The 22,446-nt window shown below is 40.8% G+C and overlaps 1 protein-coding gene across 3 annotated transcripts; it reads right to left on the bottom strand.

The window, feature by feature from the left end:
- Positions 1 to 540: 540 nt before the first annotated feature.
- Positions 541 to 22,299, bottom strand: LOC119009329 (poly(ADP-ribose) glycohydrolase). 3 transcript variants are annotated; one of them, XM_037080461.1, is made up of 18 exons: positions 22,189 to 22,299; positions 21,661 to 21,785; positions 21,473 to 21,561; positions 20,665 to 21,371; positions 20,063 to 20,185; positions 19,793 to 19,879; positions 19,460 to 19,534; positions 15,657 to 15,749; positions 14,541 to 14,695; positions 11,819 to 11,898; positions 11,667 to 11,727; positions 11,443 to 11,518; positions 9,590 to 9,737; positions 5,907 to 5,985; positions 4,933 to 5,041; positions 2,913 to 3,018; positions 1,747 to 1,875; positions 541 to 1,501 (listed from the first exon to the last, which is right to left on the bottom strand). In XM_037080461.1, the coding sequence occupies exons 2-18, from the start codon at positions 21,771 to 21,773 to the stop codon at positions 1,326 to 1,328; spliced, it is 2,406 nt and encodes an 801-aa protein (XP_036936356.1). In that variant the 5' UTR covers positions 21,774 to 21,785; positions 22,189 to 22,299; the 3' UTR covers positions 541 to 1,325. The 3 variants fall into 3 exon arrangements, with proteins under 3 accessions (XP_036936356.1, XP_036936358.1, XP_036936357.1); XM_037080463.1 differs by lacking the exon at positions 21,661 to 21,785; XM_037080462.1 differs by lacking the exon at positions 22,189 to 22,299 and having other exon boundaries at positions 21,661 to 22,182.
- Between the last annotated feature and the right edge of the window lie 147 nt (positions 22,300 to 22,446).

The following is a 22,446-nucleotide window of genomic DNA, read 5'->3' on the forward strand; positions in this document are numbered from 1 at the left end:
CAGCAGTTCTAACTCCAGCAGGTTCAGGCAATATGTGAAGCATGAGAGGAACAAGATAGCCAACAGTTAGCTGGTTAGCATGCTAATTTCAGTAGATGTCTCTGAAAATACAATAACGATCAAAACTAACTAAATTATTGCACCTTTAAATCTGACTGCACCTCTTCAAATCTGAACACAAAGTGCCAAAAGTAGCTTCTTCCTGTTGCAAATAAAGCAGCATTTCATCCAAAGGACAGATAAATCATCCAGGAGCCCCACTGCCAGACTCTCTCCTCTGACTGGATGTTCTATGATCTACTCTTTACTTAATGAGATGTCATGTGCAGTTTATATAAAAGGTATGACCTTATTAAACTGTGAGTGAAAGGGTGAAGCAATAGCTGGGGAAGGATAAATGGCAAGGCGGTGTAGAAACTCATTTTGCTCATGGGACAGAAGCCCTCATTCTCCATTGTTCCGAGATGTATCGCTGACATTTGTGGTTCCATGCAAATGGTGCTTCACCATAAACCAGAGGCAACATTAAACATTTGAATATTCCTTTTTGTTTAAACTGATTTTATTTTGAAAAACAATCTTTCAATTCAAGCCTGTAGAAGGCCTACAAATAACAGTTTAACACTGCAATCAGTTGTAAAATACAAAAAACAAACACATCAAATCAAATTAAGTGCATCTGTGTTCTTTGGTCTGTGTATCACATACAGCAAAGAACTCAAAGAAACAGAAAAGAACTCAAAGAAATGGATCCATGATTGAAATTAGAATTTTACATGAAATGCAGAGCGTAAGAGATTATTTCCCAAAGAGCTGGGCTGCTCTTTAAATCAAACCGTTTTTCCTGAGACCGCTCCAAGCTTTCCAAACCCTGTTCTTGTTATTCCTTTCCTTTAACTTGATTTCTGACAGCCAATTCAATTAGGCTGGATATATGTGGGTGTGAAATAAGGCAACATGACAAACTCAGAAGATGGATGGCAACCTTTGCTTCACCATTAAAATCACAATTGCGTCGTATTGAAGCTCAGTCCATTGGCGTATTACCAGCAGCAGCAAAATGAACACAGCCAGGACTGCAGCGCCAGACAGGGTCATAACTAATCACCTTCTGCTGTTCGGTTGTTCTCGAAATGTGTCTGCATGCTGGATTTTCATTTTCAGCTGCCAGTGGCGGACGACCACATTTGGTATATCCAAAACTGTTAATTAAAAGTCTGTCTAGCAACCAAAACTGAGATAAAAATAAAGACTGAGAATGATTTAATTCGATAAGTGTTTCGTTTTCTGACGATAAGGCGCGGTGACTCATCAGCCACCTGACCTTAACGGCCGTCTGCAGGGACGTGTTGTCTGGCCGAGCCCCTGTCGGACTCATCTGGCGCCAGGGTGGAGCTGACCTGTTGGTAGATGAAGGAGTAGAGGCTGACATCAGGGCGCCGACTGAGGCAGCTCTTGCACACTGAGCTGTAGTACTGCCCCAGGAGATCATACACCACCCCTGTAACGGAGACAAGGAGATTGTGTATGTTGTCTGGTCTCCACAGTGGACTGATATCACAGCATGCAAAATATGGACATTATGATTAGCAATCAAGAAGAAATCTTATTCCAAAAACAAGAAATTAATCCACAACATAATTTATCATGCTATTATTTCATGCATCACACTGAAAAGACAAGACTGGCGTACAGTTCACAGCTGCACGTAAACAAGAAGCAGGCAGTGCAGTTGTTTTGCCTTACCGACACTGATCTTCCTCTGCGTGAGGAATGAGTGCATGTTGTGGACATCTGTCATGAGCTGGCTGTCACCAAAGGTGAAATAAGCCACATCTCGGCCCGCCTCAGCAGCTGCCATCATCTGGAGCAGAGCTGGAGGAAAAAAGGAGCCGGTGGTGAATCTCAACAGAGAGAGTGGCTTGACTACAGTGTATTGAAACAGACACAAACCAGATCAAATTATCATCTTCTCGCTTGTAAAAAATACAGCATTGTTTAAATAATCAGAGCTATGAGGAGTGGATGCTGCCATTAAAAAGTGTGCAGCAGCAGACTCTGTGGCAGGTACAGTAAAAGGTAAGTAATCGGGGGAATAGGTCCCCCCTCCCCCCAACTGAGAAGTCAGGATTAGTTACAGAGAGAGGCCAGGTCTAGCCCCGGAGAGCTGTGAATATTTTAAGAGACTGGAAATACGTCTGCTGATTAATGAAGGTTGGGACAGTGGTTACGTTAACGAGCAAATCTGAATCAACGCTTTCAGAAAAGGGGGCTAAGCTGAATATGTCGACACTTCAGCAGTTTCTCTCCACAGCTCTGCTTTGTTCAAATGATGATCTGACAATTAAAAAAAAGAAAGAAGGTGAGGCTACAGAAGGTAAACCAAGGAGGAGAACAGCATGTGAATAACGAAAGCCTTCCCATGAGGCATGCCATTAAGCAGACAGTAGGCACCTATGGAGAGCTGTAACTTATGATAGCTAATTAACAAATATTCATGGATGTATAGTTTGCGAGCACAGCGGCTATAAAGTGAGAAAAGTAGGTGCTACTGCAAACGGTCAGCATAAACTCTCCAGAAGCTCCCTGCTCAGTGACAGTGATACAAGGCTCAGACAAAAAGCTGTAACGGATTGATGGACTCGAGCTGGCGATCAATTTCACTATTAATGAAACATATTAACTTTGTCATTTGATCAATAGAAGGAAGGCGACGAATAGGCCTTAACTAAATGAACGCATTCCCAGAAGACAAATGGTTGCCCACACTGATGCGCTGGAGCCTTTCAATCTGAAATTTATTCTGTTGCATCCAGGAAAGAGAATCCGCTCAGACTGCCAAGAGCTCCGTGCGGATCAGAGTAAATTTCTCCTCAAGATCTACTGACGTGAAGCTTTACGTCAGTGCTTACCTTTCAGACGTGTGTCGCCCCCGAAAACACCACACCCCCAGTTTCCTGTAGCCACCGCTGCAAGGTTTTGTTTTTCTTCGTCAGGGCGAGCAAAGCCACAGTATGCCTAAATGAAGGAGAGTAAAGGAAGGATGCAACCTAGATTATCACCAAATACAAAACAAAATACTCAATACGGCTTTTTAAAATTTAAATTAAAACCCTACACACAGTGCCTGCATAGAAAAAGTCACTGAATACACACCAACACGTTTTTGAAATTGTTTATATCTGTGATGGTCAGGGTAGTTAGGTGAAGTTTGAACAAAAAGTAACAGGAGATTAATTACCACAATCAAAAAAAGATGGTGGACACCTTCATGAAGAATCATGAATTGAAATCGTCAGATCGCTGGCTATACATGCTGTCAGTAGCTCCATTATGTATTTAGCGGGAAGGCTTAAATTTTAGACAGTTAAATAAAGGAACAGACGATAAATATAATGCACTAAGTAGAAAATATGAGGTGATTTCAGATAATGCCACTGCCTCAGAATGAGTGTTAAAAAAAAAAAAATGTGAACGGAGTAGCTTTTCTTCGGATGACATTACATCAAATATTTAGCCACATGAAACTTGGCTGCACATGTAAGTAACAGCGCTGTCCAGCCTCAGGTCCTGGGATCACCTTTACTGTTCCAGATCACTGGTATGTTTTCATAAGAACCAGGCGTACAGAACGTCTCCATCCAATCAAACGTAAAATGCGATATAGAAAAGCAACAAAGTAATTCCATTTCCCCGGAGGCCTGTGCTTGACACATCATTCAGTGCACAAACACATAAAGGTTGGCTGGCCTGGCTGAGCATACATTTTTAACGTTGTGTCATTTGGCATTACTGTGTCATTTCACACAGCTTGCCTCAGCTGAATTGCCACTGGTGTAAAATTGGTGTGGGACATTTTAATAACTGCACATTACAGACTAAACACATGCGCAGCAACGAGAGCGCTTGATATGACAACATGTCCGGTGGGCTGTGCCTCACTTTAGAAGTAATGAAAGTCCTGAATGAGCCCTGGGCGTCCATTTCCACATTATAAATTAGGTGAATAGTGAAAATGAATTGTGAGTGCCCATCCTCCCTCTGACCAGTCATAAATTCTTCCTTCGAAAAGGGCAGATGTGACAGTTAGCTGAACAATATTCGAAACGGGATTGATCTTCACGTTGGTGCATTCTTCACACCCTTGTCAGAGCTGTCAAACTCCTCCATGCTTTCTGACAGCAGACTTGACAACATCAACATCTTGATTCTCTATGTATGAACGGATATCTCTGTCTGAGAAGACTGCAGACATGCTCAAAATTCTATTTAAAATACCTGTGATGTAAATTTCAGTTGCAATCATTTGGATTGATTATCCTGAGGTTATTTGTGTTCATTATAATTCATTCTGGGCCTAATGGACAGTGTAATAAGTAAGATCAAGCTTATTCTCAACAAATGTGACAATCCATCAGTCTGTATTACACACAACACTATTATTCAGTTATTTACCCTGAAAATAGTAAGTGAGATTCAGTGTGATCTCAGCTGACATTTGTGATGACATTTGTGATTATCAAGCAATTAGATTAACACTAAAGTCATTAAATCTGTGTAAACCAGAGATGAAGTGTAATGGCAATTAAGGTTAAAACACAAAAATTACTGCAGTCATGAACCGTTGAGGAGATTATGGAAGATCAAAGCGTAACATCAAAGCGGGACACCGCCGCCACATTTCCTCAGCAATAAATTATACAAACTGTTAATTTGTCCACAAAACAAAAAGGCACACATAGAGCAGCACTTATCTTGTTACTAACACTGGTTTTCCAATAAGCTGACACAATCACAGTCTGATATAAAAAAGCATGATCCCCGAACAGTTTTGTTTTGTGACATGTACATCAATGAAACTTAACAGAAAGATGAGAAAGAAACAAAAAATACTCAGAGGAATAGCAGATTAAGAATGAAGCAAAAGATAACCTTGTTGAGTTCTCGGTTGATTTTCTCTGGGTGAAACTGCTCAAGAAAATTCTTGAAGTGCAGCGCATCAATGGCCACAATCTCTGTGCATCTCCTCTGCCAGTCATCTCTGAAACAAATCAAAGAATTGGTTTTGCACCATTTTAGATACAACAAAGCAACCAGGCTTTAGCTCAGGGAGGCAATTATTCCTTATAGTTACATACACATTGGAATACACATACACGTTGTAGAAAATAAAGTAAATAAAACCTGAAAGAATTCATGCTTTGTGGCTGTTTTTTTAAGACATCGAAAGATTTAACATGGTGATGGCACTAGATGAAAAGTCAGAAAATCACCACAGTCATTACAGTTCAGCCTGAGGAAGACTGTCTGCACCAGATTCTACGGCAATCAATCCAATAGTTGTTATAATATTTGACTAAAAAAAACCAAATGTGAACCGGATGAGAGCGCTAGAGGAACCAAAAGCAGGATCTATGATGACCATGAATGTCTATACAAATAATGACTGCAGTCTGTCCAATACTGGTAGGGTATAGTGTAGGGATGCACTGATTTATTACACAAACATCGGAATAAGGTGTATTCCCTGTACATCTATAGGCAAAAAAACGATGAGTTCACCAATAGCATGTTTGTCTATTGTGCAGCGTCAATTTTGTGCTGGCACATTCATGAGCAACTGTATTATGACATCCCCGCTATCAGTTTGCAAGGCTGTGTAAATTCTTATCACTGACATCAAAAAACCTGATCAGAAACCAGTATTGGCATCAGCTATCAGCTGCATCTTTCAAACAACATAGTATCAGCACTTCCCTACTGTTAATTAAGATAGATCAGTTTGGGCCAAGTAGGCGTGCCAACCAACCAACCAATATTGCCTAAGAGGGTTTGACATGAAGGGGTAAAAAACTGAATACAATTATTATTTAAGCGTTGTTAAAGCATCTAGGTTGAATAAATACCTTGGAGTTACATCCTGGTGGCTGCCAGTCCATTGATAGGTCCGAGAATACCCTGAGTATTCACTGTACTGCTGTGTACCTGTAATAGGAAACAGGGACTTAAAACTCACACAACTGCAAAGCCAGAAATATAGAATATTTCTAGAGTTGTTTAGGTGCCAAAACTGAAAGGGAGGTAATATTAAACTGTATTGTTAAGCACATAACATCCAGTGTAGACAGGATGTTATGGAAAATGCAAAATGGAAAAAATGGTTTAAGGAAAATGGGGTTTAAAAACAAGGGTTTAAACTTTGGTACACTAAAGCAAGATATGTTTTGCTGAGGCATCCAACGATACAAATTGCTGTAAAAATTCATTATAATAACAAAAGGTTTTCGGGGGGTCTTTTCTGTGACGATTCTGCCTGATGCGATCAAATGGAACGGGAACAGCTGTCTCCTGACAAGAGGAAGGTCAAGCTATTAGCCCCCTCCCCCTTGAAACAACGTGAGAGGCAGCGGCTGACCGCCAGCCCACAGGGGAACACTCACCGCATGGTAAAACAGGGAGCGGAAGGTGGGGAGGCAACAGCACAGTCAAACAAATGAGGCCACAAATTAACTTCCCATTCATTAGCGCTCATTAGTACCTGACTGTCGAGAGCACTCGCTGAGATTCTTCATGCTGCAAAGTGACTAAACCAAGTGATTAGTAGTGGGGCCTTGTTCAGCAGGTATGAGGAGGTGCACACGGGGGAAGGGAATCTCTAGTGCGCTCTCCACTCGACAGACATTTCACTAATAACCAGCCTGCTGCACTTTCTTTTCTTCTTTTTTTTTTAAGTAATAAGCAAATTGACTGTTCGAATGCGGTAGAGTACCAGTGTGCCATTAAAACAAAGAAGATAAGCTAAAAGCAGAATGGGCTATGTAACAAACCACCTAAACTGATAATAGCGGTCAAAATCCCAGCAAGAAAGACACTCTGAATCCACTCTGAATTGGGAGCTTTAATGCTACTAAAACAATATCTGGACAAAGAAAGAAGTCAAATCTGTACAACGTTATATAATCTTCGGGTTCATTAGCAGCAAAAGTCACATAAAGTGAAATATCCTCTCTCTGACGGCTTAAAAGTTTGACTGATGCATAACAGCAGCCAATTGGCAAACTAATCCTGTCCTGTTTATTTGGGGAGCCTCTGATGAGATGTATGTACAGAGCAGCTTAGACAGCATATTACACTGATAATTACCAAAACAATTCAATTAACTCAGTGAGCAGCAACAACAGAGAGTATATGTTGGTAACAACTGAATACAACAAGTTGCTTTGAGAATATCTGTAAACATCCTTGTATCATTAGAAATTAGATAGAAATGTACGGCACATTTAGTTACAGAAGGACAAGTTACATTTACTCGTTACATGTACTGTAAATTGTACTTTTCAGAGTAGTTTTATGTAGCCTACTTTTACTTTAGTAGATTTATTTGAGAACAATTATGTTACGAGCCAAGTGTCCTGCTGGTTGTAGGTCGGCTAATGCTCTGTCATCCTACCCCAGCCATGCTTTCAGTTGACTAAAAGCTGGAATAGTTATTTATTACCCAAGTAAGTACTTTTGTACTCCACTGAAAGTCATTTTTGATGTATACTTTTACGTGCGTAACTGATGTTTAACGCTTCTGTTGTAAAACTAATGGTTCCATGTACACTATGCACACACCTGACCTTCACTGATCCACCAAAAATATTAAACTCAATGATTGACTATATTTACGTTTGAAAGGACTGACCTTCACAAACAATCTGAATTATGATTGAGATTTTTCTAATCCAACCCTATCTTCAGTGGAAAGATCAATCTTGGCCATGGGAAGATGTGTCTGGTTTTCAGAAATGATTTAAAAATAACAAATAGTAACAAATAGGTCACATAAAAATCAGCAGGTTTAATCACAATGTTTCTGAAGGTTGTTTCATTCATGTGTAAATACATCGAAACAAAGTGTCTCTTATGTGTGGTGGGCCTGAGACTGCGAAATGTCAGAGGTGCATCTCATTGCCATGTCGAGGCAACTGAGATCATCAAACATGGCTAACACTGTTTCCATCGTTACAAAAATCATAGTAGTCTACAATAAGATTATCATCTTTTTTAAATCCATAAAGTGGCCACCACAGGTTTCTTTGAAGACTATTTTCAACCATTTAAACCACCAGTCACACTGATGATTATTAAGGCAGCAAGATTTTGTGCAGACTCAAGAAAAAATTCCACGTGTCTTCTGCTTGCGTCAAGCTGCAATGCATTGTCTTGGCCAGTGCTGTCATCAATGAGTCATATGACTTCTCCTTGATACTGTTTATACTTTTGACCGCCCAGATGCCAGCCAGATATCTAGCAATCATGGAAAATTCAATTAGGCCTGGGCACTTTTGCAAATTTCAGAGCAGAGGTAAGATCCATTAGCCTCCCTACTGTATGCCAAAAGGTATCACTGGGGAGAAAGATTTACAACATGGCCACAATGCAGCGAAGGCATGGACTTTTTTTTTTTTTTTTTTTTTTACAACGGGGGACAAGAGATACGGGCAGGGTTTAATAAAGATGATGGAATGGAAGAGTCCATTAGTGGAGCAGGTCTTGGGCAGGTCTTCCAGCTATAATTAATTCTGGGCCCCAGTAATAAAGTTAAGTGGCGTAAGTGGAAGCAGGGACAGATAGCCAGCAAGAAGTCTGAAGGTGACTCTGCCAAAGCTAGACGACCTGATGCAGCGGTATGACTGCTGATCAGGGCGGAGGCTCTGTTGCGTCACTTCCTGTTCTAATCCAACGCACTTGTTATGCAATGCTGAGGCGATTCCGACAAGACATTTGTTTTCCTATCCTGGAATGTTTTTACTTCATTTTGCCAGAGGGGCTTGGGATTAAATGCATATTCATACATCTGTCTAATTCATGCAAGTTGTAATCGGAAAGAGCTCACAGGATTTATTCAAGCAGCAGTAGTGATTAAAATGATTCTATTGTTGCCGAATGACACCTGGATTTGTGTAGACTTCCTTCAGCTCAGACTAGTGATGTCTATGTTACATAACGTGAGTTTTCTAACCTCTTCATCAAATGCAATCAAACAGCTTTAGTCCAGACAAACAGTGTCAGAAAGATAAAAAAAAGAAGAAAAGCACAGACAGGAACCATCAGCCTCCTGCTGAGACTCCTTCAGTCAAGCTCTTGTTACTGGGTCTACTGGCTTGCCCCGACATTGTTTGTTTCAACCACTCAATACTGAAGTCAATGGGAATTACTCGGCAGAGAGACCCAACAGAGCAATCAGTACAGCCCAATCTCCAACTCCCAAGTGATGCAACTCTCCTTTTTGCAGCCAATCAAAAGGAAACATTTGACAAGGACAGATTTGGAAAACAGGGCAATTGCCAGGAAACATCCTTTTGCCTCTTGCTGAGCCAGGATGGGGTAAATTGGAGGTGTGAAGTGTGCATTCCATGCTGTGACTAGAAAACACCCACCATGTCTCTTCTGTCAAATCGTAGGTCAAGCATGTGAAAAGTGAAGCCAAGACATTATTGATCTAATCTAGATCAACAGACTAAATCATGAATAATTGCATAGCAGGATTCCTTCAGTGGAATTTATTGTTAAACAAGATGTGGGAGAGTTTTTGTGCACTGACCTGTGATGATAAGACAGTCATTATGATCCAGGGCCTCAGTGAAGAGGCGAGAAACAATAAGCTCAGGATTGATCAGGAAGCGGATTTCCTCTTGAACTAGACCAGAACTGGTGACTCCACCTCCAACAAACTTGTTGGCAAAATCCACCTGTAAATCAAACCAGATGGCCAATGAAAAAGCAGCACTTGAACCCTCGACACAGTCGACAGCCAACTAGCTCATACATTCAGCGCCTGCATGAGAGGAAATACCTCTCCATGCCACCAGGTAACAGTAGTGTGTGTTTGCCATTCAAAAAGCCAAAAGGGAAGACTCAGGACTGCGGATAAATAGGTTGAAATGGCACCACAGAGGAGGTGAAAAATGACAAACGTCTTTGTCGCTTCTTGTGCACGGATTCACTTAGCTGAACAGCCAAAAAGCTGCAGACAAGGGCCAACTAGTCCTGAAGATGTGGGACAAACCAGAACAACTAGGGCCACAGTCGCTCATGGACAGCCCTGACGTAGACTGATGGTTTGTTAAGGCTCTTTACCATACAGCATCTATTCTGTGGTGGCTTTTTAATGTGAATTATATTCTATTCTATCTAAGTCTTCCACCAAAAGTGCTATCTTAAGCAGTATGGATGATTAAAATAACATGCCTGCATTTAATGTCACACTAGTGCCACACATAATGGGTCGCCATTGGTCAGTGGGCCGGGCTTTGAGAAGAATTATCTAGATACATATTTTGAACTGTGACATTATATTTTCCCAAACCTGGATGACAGGAGTAAAACATGTTATGAAAGGGTCTCAGCCCTTTCTCATTTGTGATAGAATCCCTGACAACCTGACTGGGAAGGTGGCCCCAGGTGCTGGCATTACTCAGAAATCTGTCCCCTGTGCCAAAATGCTCGCCAGACGAGCAGCACTTAGGTAGGCTGCTGCCAGTGGCAAAAGATCAAAACGAGAGAGCAGTCCTGCCGTCTAAGTAAACATCTCCCTCCAGTCACAACATGCTGTGAAATTGACTGCTGACTGATGCCCCGGACACCCTTTGCTGCTTGTGTTCCTGCAGGTTTGTGGCCAGATCAATCATGACACTGATTTACTTGTTTATTTCGGTTTGTTTATGATTCAAAGAAAAATACGCGTCTCATTGCACCAGCTTAGACACAGGCACGAGAACTCATTGTTTTAGTCGTAAAGCAGCCATGTGGAACATATATTCCAATTTCAGGACAGACAGTTGTTGCTCATTGGCCTGTAGACAGCCCAGACCAACCCCGTCACAACCCGAAGGAAGAGGCTGCAAAGGAGCAAGCAGCAGTCTGAGAGCAGATCTCCCCAAACCGGTCACTCAATTCTGGGACAGCGAGCCAACCTCCGAAGTCTGCTTTGACAGGCTGTCAACATCACCCCACCCCAGCAGAGCATCCATCAATCCGGGCCGCGGCGTGCCCCGGAGCTGGTCATGTGTGCACGTCAACTGTCAGCTTGTGGCAACTGGAGGCAAACAAAAGGTGAAAGGCAGAGCGGGCCATCCTGACAGTGCACAGGAAGCATGGCCGACACGGAGAGCAGAGGAGGCTCAGAGGCCTCGACCCCAGTCCCAGCACACACTCCCCGCGATGTGTCTCAGGCTCCCTCAAAGGCCTTTTCAGCAGTAGTAAGCATTCTGGGTGAAAGACTACAGAATGCAGTGCCTCAGTGATTGACTACAACAGAGGGAAAAGAGGATGGGCACCCAGCACAATGAGGAGTGTATTTCAAACTAAGAGTTCTCTCAAGCAAGCGAACAGGAATTTGGAAGGTTAAAATCACACTAACATGTTGTCTTTCTAAAAGTGAATATCTCTTCTTACCTGAAGCATTCCATATCCATTGTCCTCAATGGTCCCTTCACAAGTAATATGGAGGTTTGTTAGCAGAGTCTGTGAGCTGAAACATGAAGAACAAATTGTGTTCCAGCTATCATTACATGAGAACGATGGATTTTTTGATTTGTGGCAGAAGTAACTGACAAACTACACCCACTCTTAGTGAAAATAATATTTTTTTCTTTGATTACAGTGTCTGTATATTACACCTTTTCCAGTTCAGAGGTTTGTCCAGTCTTTTCCGTGTGAATGTAACAAGTCCACTGGGTTCTGAAAAGCAAACAAGAAAGAAGTAATAAATGTCAATATCATATCAACATATTAGGGTAACATCAAAAGAAAAATAAATGTGGACACTTACTTTTCTCAGTGAAACTCTTGAAATAGCACATCAGGGTTTTCAGCTTTTCAGTCTTCTGTGAGGAGGAGCCTTCAAACAGTCTGAAAGCAAGAACATGTTATAAGATAATTGACGACATGTTAAGTTCCTCTTTTAAAATGGAGGCACACGAAAACTGTCTGGTCTTCAGGACTCAATTGAAAAGAAATGGATTATCTCGGCTTTCACAACAACTAAAGGGATACTACTGACACACCTGGGGGAAAAAATGTCCACCCATTTATGAGCAGTGGACTACATCAGTGGTGGAACTGGCTGCTTATGAGAGGGTGACAGACTGACAATTGAACAAGCTCGGTCAGTAAACGTTAACATGCACTGTAACCAATGGGACTGCTGTGCATGACCCTGGATATGATGCCAGTGTGGATGTGTGTCTTTTTATTTTATTTCATCTTATTTGTTTCTTCTTTCCCCTTTTTAAATTTGTGCTTGGGAGTATGCATTCATTCGTATTTGTTTTTTTATGCATATTCAAGCATACGATTTCTAATCAACCGCACACTTTTATCAAAAAACAGAAGCAGAGGGAAAAAAACTTGTACAACCTGGCCATTTCTTAAAAATGACAGATACTGCAGATAGCCATTGAAAAATATTTGAGAAGCTGGATGGATCTTTATTTCTGACAGCTACACCGCTTTTGTTCAGTAGTTAACAAAAATGACAAAAATGACTAAAACAAAAAGGAAAATGTGTATTATAATAAAATGAAGCACAGTTTTTAAGCAAGCAAGTTATACATTTGCACCAACACCTAAACTGCAGCCAAGAGACCAGGCAGGAAGAACGACTCACCAGCGCTAAAGAGACACAAGACCTCCACTTTGGCCATGTGAGTTCAGTCATGCTTTAACTTTTGATATGAATTAGTTCGTCTCTCACCCAGCCTCCCTTTCAGTCACTAGCCGATTATGTAGGAGTTCCTTCGTTGGTACGACAATGGAGTTGCCCCGGGCTTGCCATCACGGAGTCACACTCATGTGCCACTTCACAGCACTCACACAAAAAAAGGAAGAGAGGGAAACAGGGCTCTCTCCTTGGGGATACATTAAGAAGCCCTGTGTCCCTTTTAACAACGGAGTCCTGAGGAGGAAAAGAGGTCAATCCCCCCTGAAATATAACACAAAAACCAAAACACACCGCGCTGCTTGAGGTGAGGGGCAGTGGGTGGGTTTGAATGCACTTTAAACCTGACATCTCCCTCCCAAGCAAACTCTGTAAAGAACCCCACAGCCTGCCTCAAATGTCTTAAGAGAGAGAAATTTCATGTGAGTGAAATAACGACAAAAGCTTGATGCACTGAAAGCCCTTCAGGGGCCAGGAAACTCATTCATCGAAGTCAGCTCCTGCATCTTTTGAAACAATCGTGCGCTGTGTTGTCCTCGGGCCAAATGTCTTTGACATTCGCTAGCCACAAGTGAAAGCAGGCTTTTAGTAACAAATCTCAAAAGGGTCTTTGGGAAATAGAGAATTAATACGCAATTATATAACATCAATATGCCCCCCACAGATGTGAAGAAAGCTATGATGTAACTCAAGAAAAGGGCATAAGTGACTACAGTATGTATACAGCAGGGTTTCTGCATCAGCAGCGCAAAAAACAGGGAAATCCAGCTGGGAAACTCTGCATGAGCTGGAAGCACTTCATGGTAAAATAATAAATAAAATACAGTTTGTTGAAGAATACTTTGAATGACAGAGCCAACTTATTAATGGTCTGTTTCATCTACAGTTCAATTAAGAAGTCTGCATTGAGATAAAAACAACACCTGCAGATAAAAAGCTTTGCTTTTGATTTTCTCTACCTAATCCTGTGAAACAAACATGCAGAGAAAGGGAGAGAAAAAGAGTTTGAGTCCCTCCGATCTTTATAGAAAGTTACGGAAGAAAAATACATGATTTAAATAAAATGCATTTCAAAGCACTGAACATCTTTCTTGCTGGAGAATTTTCAGCAGGAGACTAAAAAGATGACTCTGGCTTTCCTTTCAAATCGCAGCGAAACCTCTATGTGAATGAATCACTGATGCGATTGAACTCTGTGACAGCCTTCTGCAAAACAGCCAATGGCCTTCTCCATTGTCAAAAGCAGCCATCCGAGTCAATGTTAATCTAATTCCCTGTTCCATTTAGGTAATTACACTGTGATGCCAACAGAGATGGGGGGGACATGACTGAGCAGCAATCTGCAGAATAGTTTTTGCATTGCACCACCCAGTCCATCTCTGCAGTGAAAGCTTGCAAGTCTTAAAAAAATAAATAAATAAATAAATAAAAAAGACGCCCCCTGCCCTGCTCTTTGTCATATTCCTATTTATTATTCTGACAAGTGCATTGTATAGTTCTGGTGAGTAGCTTGGCTAAAGTCAACATCTGAGCATTTAGAAAAATCTCAAACCCGTGCATTTTTTAAAAAGGTAAAAGCTCTAAGTCAGACTGACCACTGTCTCTGATCAGTATATTGTTGTTATAAGACAGTGTTTGCTCATGTGTAATTAAGAGTCTAAAAACAACGTAATGCTGTATGCCTTAACACCAAGCCAGATGATAAAATGACTGGTAGGTAAAGCATATACAGTAGTGCCCCCTCATGGAAAGTTGTCACAGCAGCATCATGTATATCCTTTGATTCTGCAACTTTGAAAAATCATATATGACAAACACCACATCCCTCGATTACCTGAAAAAATTGATGTCCGGGTAGTTCCAGTATTCGGTCTTTCTGGAGTTGCGTCGGGGAAAGGTGCAGAAGAAGGCGTTGGCGAGCAGACATGCCACCTGCTCCTGAGACATGGTGATGGAGTGGGTCGTGCCTCTCTTGAGGAGGGGTATCGGCTAGAGGAGGAACAGAGGTAAAGTCGAGGAAGGTCAAAATAATTTGTTTTGTCGATTTACTAACTGAGACATTGAAGTATGTTGCACAAATGTACTAATTTGGCACCACTCTGTGCTTCTTGAATCAGCCATCATAATTACAATCAACATCCATTCTTGCTCACAAGAGATCCATACTCCTAATAAAGACTATGATTTTATAAATTACCAGTGCATCTGTATAAGCAATTCTGTAACAACAATAGGGAGAGCTTGCTGCATTAAGGCTATACACAGTCAAGTAAAATGACTTTGTTTAGCTGGAGGTTGCAACGGCTAAAATGTTGAAAATGAAGGCATAACTGCAATAATGATGGATAATTCTCATTTCTAAGTCCTCCAATATTCAGCAAGGTTCTCATGTTGTAGTAGAGCAATGTGCCAGCCCGTTCAGTTTCCTTCAGTATTAATCTCTCTGTCTCTACACCCCAACACAGACCAGACATTTCAACAGAATCAATAAAATTTTAGATTAGTAAAGTTAGAAAGTAAATCATAATAATGAAAATTATAATAGAGGACTGCAACACACTTCACAACTTAAACTACTCATGTGCAGTCTGATGCTCAACTTGATATCAACACAAGTCTCTAACTCCTTTTTTGGGACAGACTTGCATGCTCGGGTAACGTTTTTAAATCAATCAAACTAAGCAATATGCTTAACACACAGATGTCAATGCGTTTTAATGAGACACGCATTGCTCCTCATCATCCACACACCAAAGAACCAAATGACTGAAAGGACAATAAAACATCAGACAAATGACCATCAATGGCTATGTGCCTTGACCTCACCATATTTACTACCATTTCACAGGATTATTTGTCATGTCGTGACCTTTGGGATCAACCTGCTGCAGTGATCTACTGTGTCACAGACCAGTGAGTCAGTGTCTGTTGGTTAGCGAGGGGTTGTTACCTTGGTACAGAGCTCAGATGCTCTCAGTGCTAATTGCACCATGTCTGGCAGCAGGGAGCCAAACAGATGTTCGGCCGCATCAGGCTCCAGGACCTTGGGAGAGAGGAACGAGAGATCTGTTTATGTTTGTTGTTTTCGCCACGGAACTCAGCTGTGACAGTATTAGCTGTTTGGGATGATTAGTCTGAGACGGACAGATGACATTTACAGCTCTGAACCATATCAAATTTGTGTAGGCTTTACGTACAATTTTACAGAGAAACAAATACTAATGAAATATAAGCAAAACAGACTGTCAAAGAGCAATACCAAAAAAACTGTGAAATTGTGTAATCATCTGTAATGTGGATACAATGACTGAAGTGGTTGATGTGGGTAAAGACAAGCAGAAAAATTTGAAAATTCCTGTAATGCAGCCAGCAACACTTCTTCGCAAAATATAGTCTCATTTCATGATAATGACCTAATATCGATATGTTACTGAACCTTAACCAGAACCAAATATTCAAGTAACAGACCAGCCAGCCATCACTTCCCCACACGGCTTAAGTGCTCTAACATATCTTAAACAATATATACAACCCCTATCTACCCCCATATTGTCTTCGAAATGTCAGAATGATCAATCACAGAACAATTTCATCAAGGTTGCACGGCCATGCCAGCTGATTAAACAGTATTCCTGGAAGAGGTGCAAATGATCAGACGTTTGAAATAGAAAGGACAGTGTGTTCCCAGGACAAGGAGCCTTGACTGGTGATTTAGCTGAGGACATTTATATTATGGCAAAGGAAGCCTGACTAAACACTGTCATAAGTAATGACCTGGTTGACATCATAAACTGCTCCTATGGGCGTAATAAATGGAGGCGGTTGACAGGGTGAGGCGGTGGATATAGCTGAGGTAGTATAAGCCGAGCCCTTTAAATCAGCACAAGACAGTGCATCAAATCAACTGAACTTAACTCTTCGTATGACTTGATACAGGTCTGTACATCACATCAAACTGACAAAGTAATCAAGCAAGCTGCAAGAGAGGGTGTGGGGCCGTGAGAAACCAGAGCCACAGTTTTAACACAACGCCTCGCGCTCCTGTTCCCATTCCCCACAGGTCTGAGGCAATAAACCAGTCTGCTTGACTGCGTCTGTGGACGTGTGACCATGTAAAAATAAAACACTTACGTGCTCACAACCGTAAATACTACCCTGGTTGGGCTGGAGAAAGAGGAATGAACAAAAACTGATGCTGTCCGTCAACAGCTTTTCCGTTATTCATAAGGTGTGCGTGCACAGATGAATATTCGATGAAGCTGGCTCGCCCGTCACTCTATGCCATTCATGTTTACTTTTCTCTGACACTCACAATCAGCCTGCTACAGTTACTCCAATCCAGAGTCTCCAGGGCAAAAGTAAGTAAGTAAAAAATGGGGTACATTACGTAGCACGGTTTACCATTCCTTATTTACTTGTGTGCTGCACTGTAAATATATTAAACATTAAGGATTCTCTGTGATTGTTTTTTTTAAACCAATGTATTATATGAGCTTGTTTCTATCAATATATTATAGATGCTGTACTGCAGCCTAATTGCTACCGTCTCTTCAGCATATTAGACCGTTAAAACACAGATTCATTATTCAGTCTATGAATAAATTCTGTAAAAGGCAGAAACAATAAACAGTCTCCGTAAAGAGGAACTGTGTCAACTGTGCAATAATATAGAGCATAAATAAAATAAATGTACTTTTACAGTCAAATATTCAAGTTTACTGAACCAATCAACAGAGATACTAACATAACAGCATCATCTGAATCAACACACAAATGTCTGATTTCATTGGTTATCATTTATGCAGCGCATCACTTAATATCCAACTCTTTAATAATACATTCAATGGTAATGGACATTTTGTATTTTGACAAATATCAAGCTTTGCCATTCCTAAAGCCGACATATGGCTAAAACCGCTCACCATGTTCAGATTTTATCAAATAAAATTCCCATTCTAAAATGATTTATGACATACATAGGGCACACGATTGATTTAACAGTATAAAGCTGGAGTAAGGCATTCTCTGCGATGTAGTGTCAGCCATTTCTGACAAGTTACTAAACATGACCTTTTGGTAAAAGATTAAATTATTTCTCTAGACTTCCACTTTTCCTCTGAAGGACTGCAACATTCTCCTGTGTGAAATCCATTACTGTTCTTGTGCACACTGACAGAAACACATTTGACAGAACTGGCATTCAAGAAAAAAAGCGTTACATGTACTTTCTTCCTATGATGTGAGATATCATAGAAGCGGATGTTTTCCAGATGATGCCATGCAGCACAGAGTGGATGATTGCCTCCGTACTATGAGGAAAATAAAGCCTATTATGTGTCTTCTCCTACAGGTTCAGGGTTTCTAATATCAAACACTCATGTCACAACACAGCGCATCTCTTCAAATGGATTATTCCCGTTCCCTTTCATGAGCCAGACAGTACAGCCCTCCCTGATTCTCTGAACAGGATGACGCAGAGCGCATCAAGACAACGGATGATGGATGGCCTCCAAACGTGGCTGGAGAAGACAACCAATGAAGCAACAGTGCTCTGGCCATCATGATGCAACTCAGGCCTATTTTATGTTTGGCCTGTAAGAGGAATGACTAAGCTGGGGACAGTAAAATATAAAACAAGTAAATAAATAAAAATCACATGAACATCGCCTTAAAAAAAAAAAAAAAAAACCTTTATCATCTGACTACAGATGTCCAGACAGCACATGGAGATAAAGTACGTACAAACAGACCACAATGTCACTGTGAGCAAGTGTTCAGGGTTCCCCCTACTATTCTAATGATTAGGAGCAGCAGCCAAGTCATTTCAGACACCATCTAATTAAAATCAATGTGAACAGCAGCAAAACTAAATGACAGATATACTGATTATAATGGCCCCTGGATGACCTCTTGAAAACATTTTATAATTAAGCTTTTGGTTGTTGATTATTTATTATCCACTTTTGTACACATATGGCCATATAATGGCCTAAAAAGATATCAAATGTCAAATATGTTCACCTAATCCTTCCACAAACCCAGGATCACACTGGTGTTGTGACTTTATGTAATACTGCAAAAAACCCAATGTGTGCACACAAACACACGCAAACCTGCAATGTTTGAGAGGACCTTTACAATAATATAGTTTAATGCAGTTAACAAAACCTGCAAAAGACTTACTCACAATCTGAGCCAGGTATTTGCTTTCAAAGGAAGCATTTGGGACTCTCATTCACCCTACATGACAGTCTCATTATAATGAATGAACTCAACACTGAGTTTTTAAAGTGGGTAAGAAACAAACACAAGGAAGACAGCTGCAAGATCATGGTGACTTATATAGAGCTATGAAGATATTTCCCCTTATCTATCTATAATGACTCCCGCTACCACTTTTATACCAATTTAAATCTAATTTGGTGTCAAATGAGGCATCCGCATCACTGTAACTGAACATAATGTCATCTGTTCATCATCAATCTGTTCTTTCATTGACCCGAGCACTGTGAGAGGAACCAGCACCAGTTCATGATGCCTTCTGTTAGTCAATCAAGTGTCATAATTATTTCATTAATCATTTAACATCCTCAACATGTGTGTCCATCTGTGTTTACATGTCTTCATGCCAGTAATTAAATGATTATTCCAAAAAAAAGGTCATTTTCAAAACAACAGAGACTTCATTTATGACTTCTGGTTCCAGTGATTCATAAAAATATCAGTATTCAGACAGAGAGGTAGATTGTTTACCTTAGTGCAGTACAAATGAAGTGCTGTGAAGTCCCATTTCTTGGCGTTTGAGGCATTGTATTTCAATATCGCATTCTGTAACAAACAAGTTCAACAATCACATAAAATTAAGAGCCAAATTAATCTGTTTTGACATTTTTAAGATAGACACACTGTGTGTTTTCAAAGGGTGACAGAAATTCTGGGATCCTGTGTTCCTCTCAGTTTTTTGGGCTCATGATGCCATCTTATGGCATTATCTGGTAACAACAACTATTTTGCACTGTGCCCCTTGTTTTACCAACTCAACCACATTAGGTCTTACCAATATAAAAACACAAATGTGAAACTTGCCTTCAAGTCAGATTGATTTGTAAATTCCTTGTTTAAAGTTTCCTTGATCAACTCCCACCGACTCTTATTCTGAAGTTCTCTTGTTTCCTGTGGAAGAATACATTTGTTAAACCTCTACAGGGTACGTCCACATATGCTATCAGTGCAGCCTTGTTGTCGCCATTTCTTTCAATAAACTTGTGAAAGCATTGAGTAGTGTGTCTTATGATTGCAGTACCGTCTTTTGTCCCTAAATGCGTTTTACACAAATACATGCAGATCGACCATTACCTCATCTTCAACAGGAAACAGGTTCGAAGTGGAGCAGGGCATCTTGACATGGACATCATCCCAAGTATCGTTAAAAATAGAAGGATATGGCACAGGAGGTTTACCACTCTGAAGAAGGTCTGTCTGTCAAAGGAGTGAATGAAAACAAATGGTATTACCACATGTAAGAGTAACTCAAGAGGACTTGGTTAATGTATGGTCACAATACGTTTGCAGTCAAAGAAATATCCCCAAACTCTGCCCTAAAAAAGGGCAACACATATCTGACATGGTTAATAGATACTGATTCACAAAGCACTAAGTACTAATGAGCAATAATGCACAAAAAATGTTAGAAAAGTTAGAGCTAGTTATAACTTGCAGCAGTGTTGCAGAAATACCGCAAAAAACATTAGGGTTGCCCATTTGAATTACTGACTTATTAAACCACATGAAACACTTTGATTTGTACCAGCCCATCAACAACTAATGAGAGGTATAAACATACTAAAAACTGTCATGAGTCATTAGTTCTTCTCACATATGTTAAGAAAAACTTGCACAGTGGACACATGCTCCTGTGTCTACATGCTTCGTCTGAAAAAGAAAAGAACTGCTCGAACCCTTATCATCACAGTGTGCTGGCCAGGAACGTCCTTCAGCGGGGGAAGTGGTCTGCCACATTCAGGCATTCTCTTTAGCTCACCAATTGGCGTCCCTAGCCATTTGACATCGGCAGAGATAGTTTCCTTGTCTGCATCTGGTTTCTCTGGAAACGTATCCGGCCTGCCTCGTCTCACAGGTAAACCTGGTGACGGGGTCACTGAGAAGAAGTCTGTTATTCTGGTGTTCTGTTTGATGGATCCCTCTGAGCTTTCTGAGGAACTGTGAGGCTGTGTATCCATAAGCCCACTCCCTACAGCATCGTTGGAAGCTGGTGACACATTATTCTCTTCATACAGGTCTCCTGGTGTCAAGGGTTGGGTTTCTTCATCAGAATCAGAGTCAGAAATAGGTGGTTTTTCAGCCTTTCGGCAGTCCAGAGAATGCAACGAGTTGCTCTGACAGCCACCGTCTTCAGTCATTTCTACATCCTCTTGGGTTTGGCACACTTCAGCTGTGCTTGCTTTATTGGCAGGCGTAAGCAACCATCGCTTAAGAGCATTTTCGAAATTCTGCTGCTTTCTTTGGCGGACACTTTTCTTCTTTACACCATGCAAACCATCCGCCCCACTCTTTGGCCGTATGTTCATCTTTGTTCCTGTGTTGTTTTGCCTTCTTTCTTGATCTACTGTCTCATTGTCTCTGGTCTGCATAAATGAAGATGGTACTGAGGAATGACAAAAGATACTGTTTGAAAAGCGATACACACTAAACTTAAGTTAATAGCTTGTTTGACTTTAGCAGACAAATGTCATCTCATCAAGTTACCTTTGAGAGAAGATGAAGGGGACGTTGTGGCACTGACTTCAACCCTGAGTCTCTTTGCTAAAGGTTCAAAGTCTGTCAGAGCAGTCATTCTATAAAAAGAAAACGGAACATATTATTTGTAAACGACAGTGCTTACTGGAATATTTACACATGGAAAGACACGTGATGTACTGTCAAACATTACTCACAATACAACTTGAGCTGACACCACGAATGAGGTGTTACTTGGTTTTGTCCAGTGTTTATTGGGCAATCCTTTCTTGATGAGGTGAGCGAATCTTAAAGCGTGATATGCCGCCATACATGACACAATCTATTTCAACACAGCACACAGACGTGCTTCAGTCAAACACAACTGTCCCGTGTTGCAATGTGACTGACAAGTAACGTTATCTCACCAATAACCACTAGCTAAATATCTAAAATGCTGTCCTGTATTTATATATTATTCAGACTTTTACTCATGTCTAAGTTTTTGTCCGACAGGTTGAGAGACTGTCAAGAACCATCTGCCAGCCAAAGATAGTTTATTAGCTAGCGTTAGCTTACATGCTAACTAGCTCTGTGCTACACCAGGTTGTCAAAACAATAGCCTGGTAGCCGACAAGCACTTTAAGCGGGTTGTATGAAGCGTGACGGCTTTATATTATAAATACCTTCAAAATACACAATGAGAGTTGAGAATATGTTAGTCTTTGATTAAAGTTAAAACGCACCCCGGCATTTGTCAGTATTTTTCAATATTGCTGCATTTCAACGGTGCCGCTGCTGAATTCCAAAACACTTCCGCGAGTGAGTGACGTATGCGCCCCCGTAACAACGCGAGATCCCCAACGCTGAACCTGCACTCAAAGTTTATAACGGCATATCTGTTAGTTATGCCGAAATAACCTCGAAACAAAGCTCTTTTAAAAAAAAAAAAAAAAAAAAAATGGAGACTTACTGTGTCTTAATATTTACTACACCGATGAACT

This window comes from Acanthopagrus latus, chromosome 20, assembly GCF_904848185.1.
Source record: "Acanthopagrus latus isolate v.2019 chromosome 20, fAcaLat1.1, whole genome shotgun sequence".
In the NCBI taxonomy this organism is placed as follows: Eukaryota; Metazoa; Chordata; class Actinopteri; order Spariformes; family Sparidae; genus Acanthopagrus; species Acanthopagrus latus.

Excerpts from the sequence above, each read along its gene's own strand:
- LOC119009329 (XM_037080461.1), bottom strand. The coding sequence starts at position 21,773 with ATGGCGGCATATCACGCTTTAAGATTCGCTCACCTCATCAAGAAAGGA. Across the intron at positions 21,372-21,472 it reads CCCTTCATCTTCTCTCAAAG|TACCATCTTCATTTATGCAG; the intron begins GTAACTTGATGA and ends GTCATTCCTCAG. Across the intron at positions 20,186-20,664 it reads AGCACACTGTGATGATAAGG|ACAGACCTTCTTCAGAGTGG; the intron begins GTTCGAGCAGTT and ends CTCCTTTGACAG.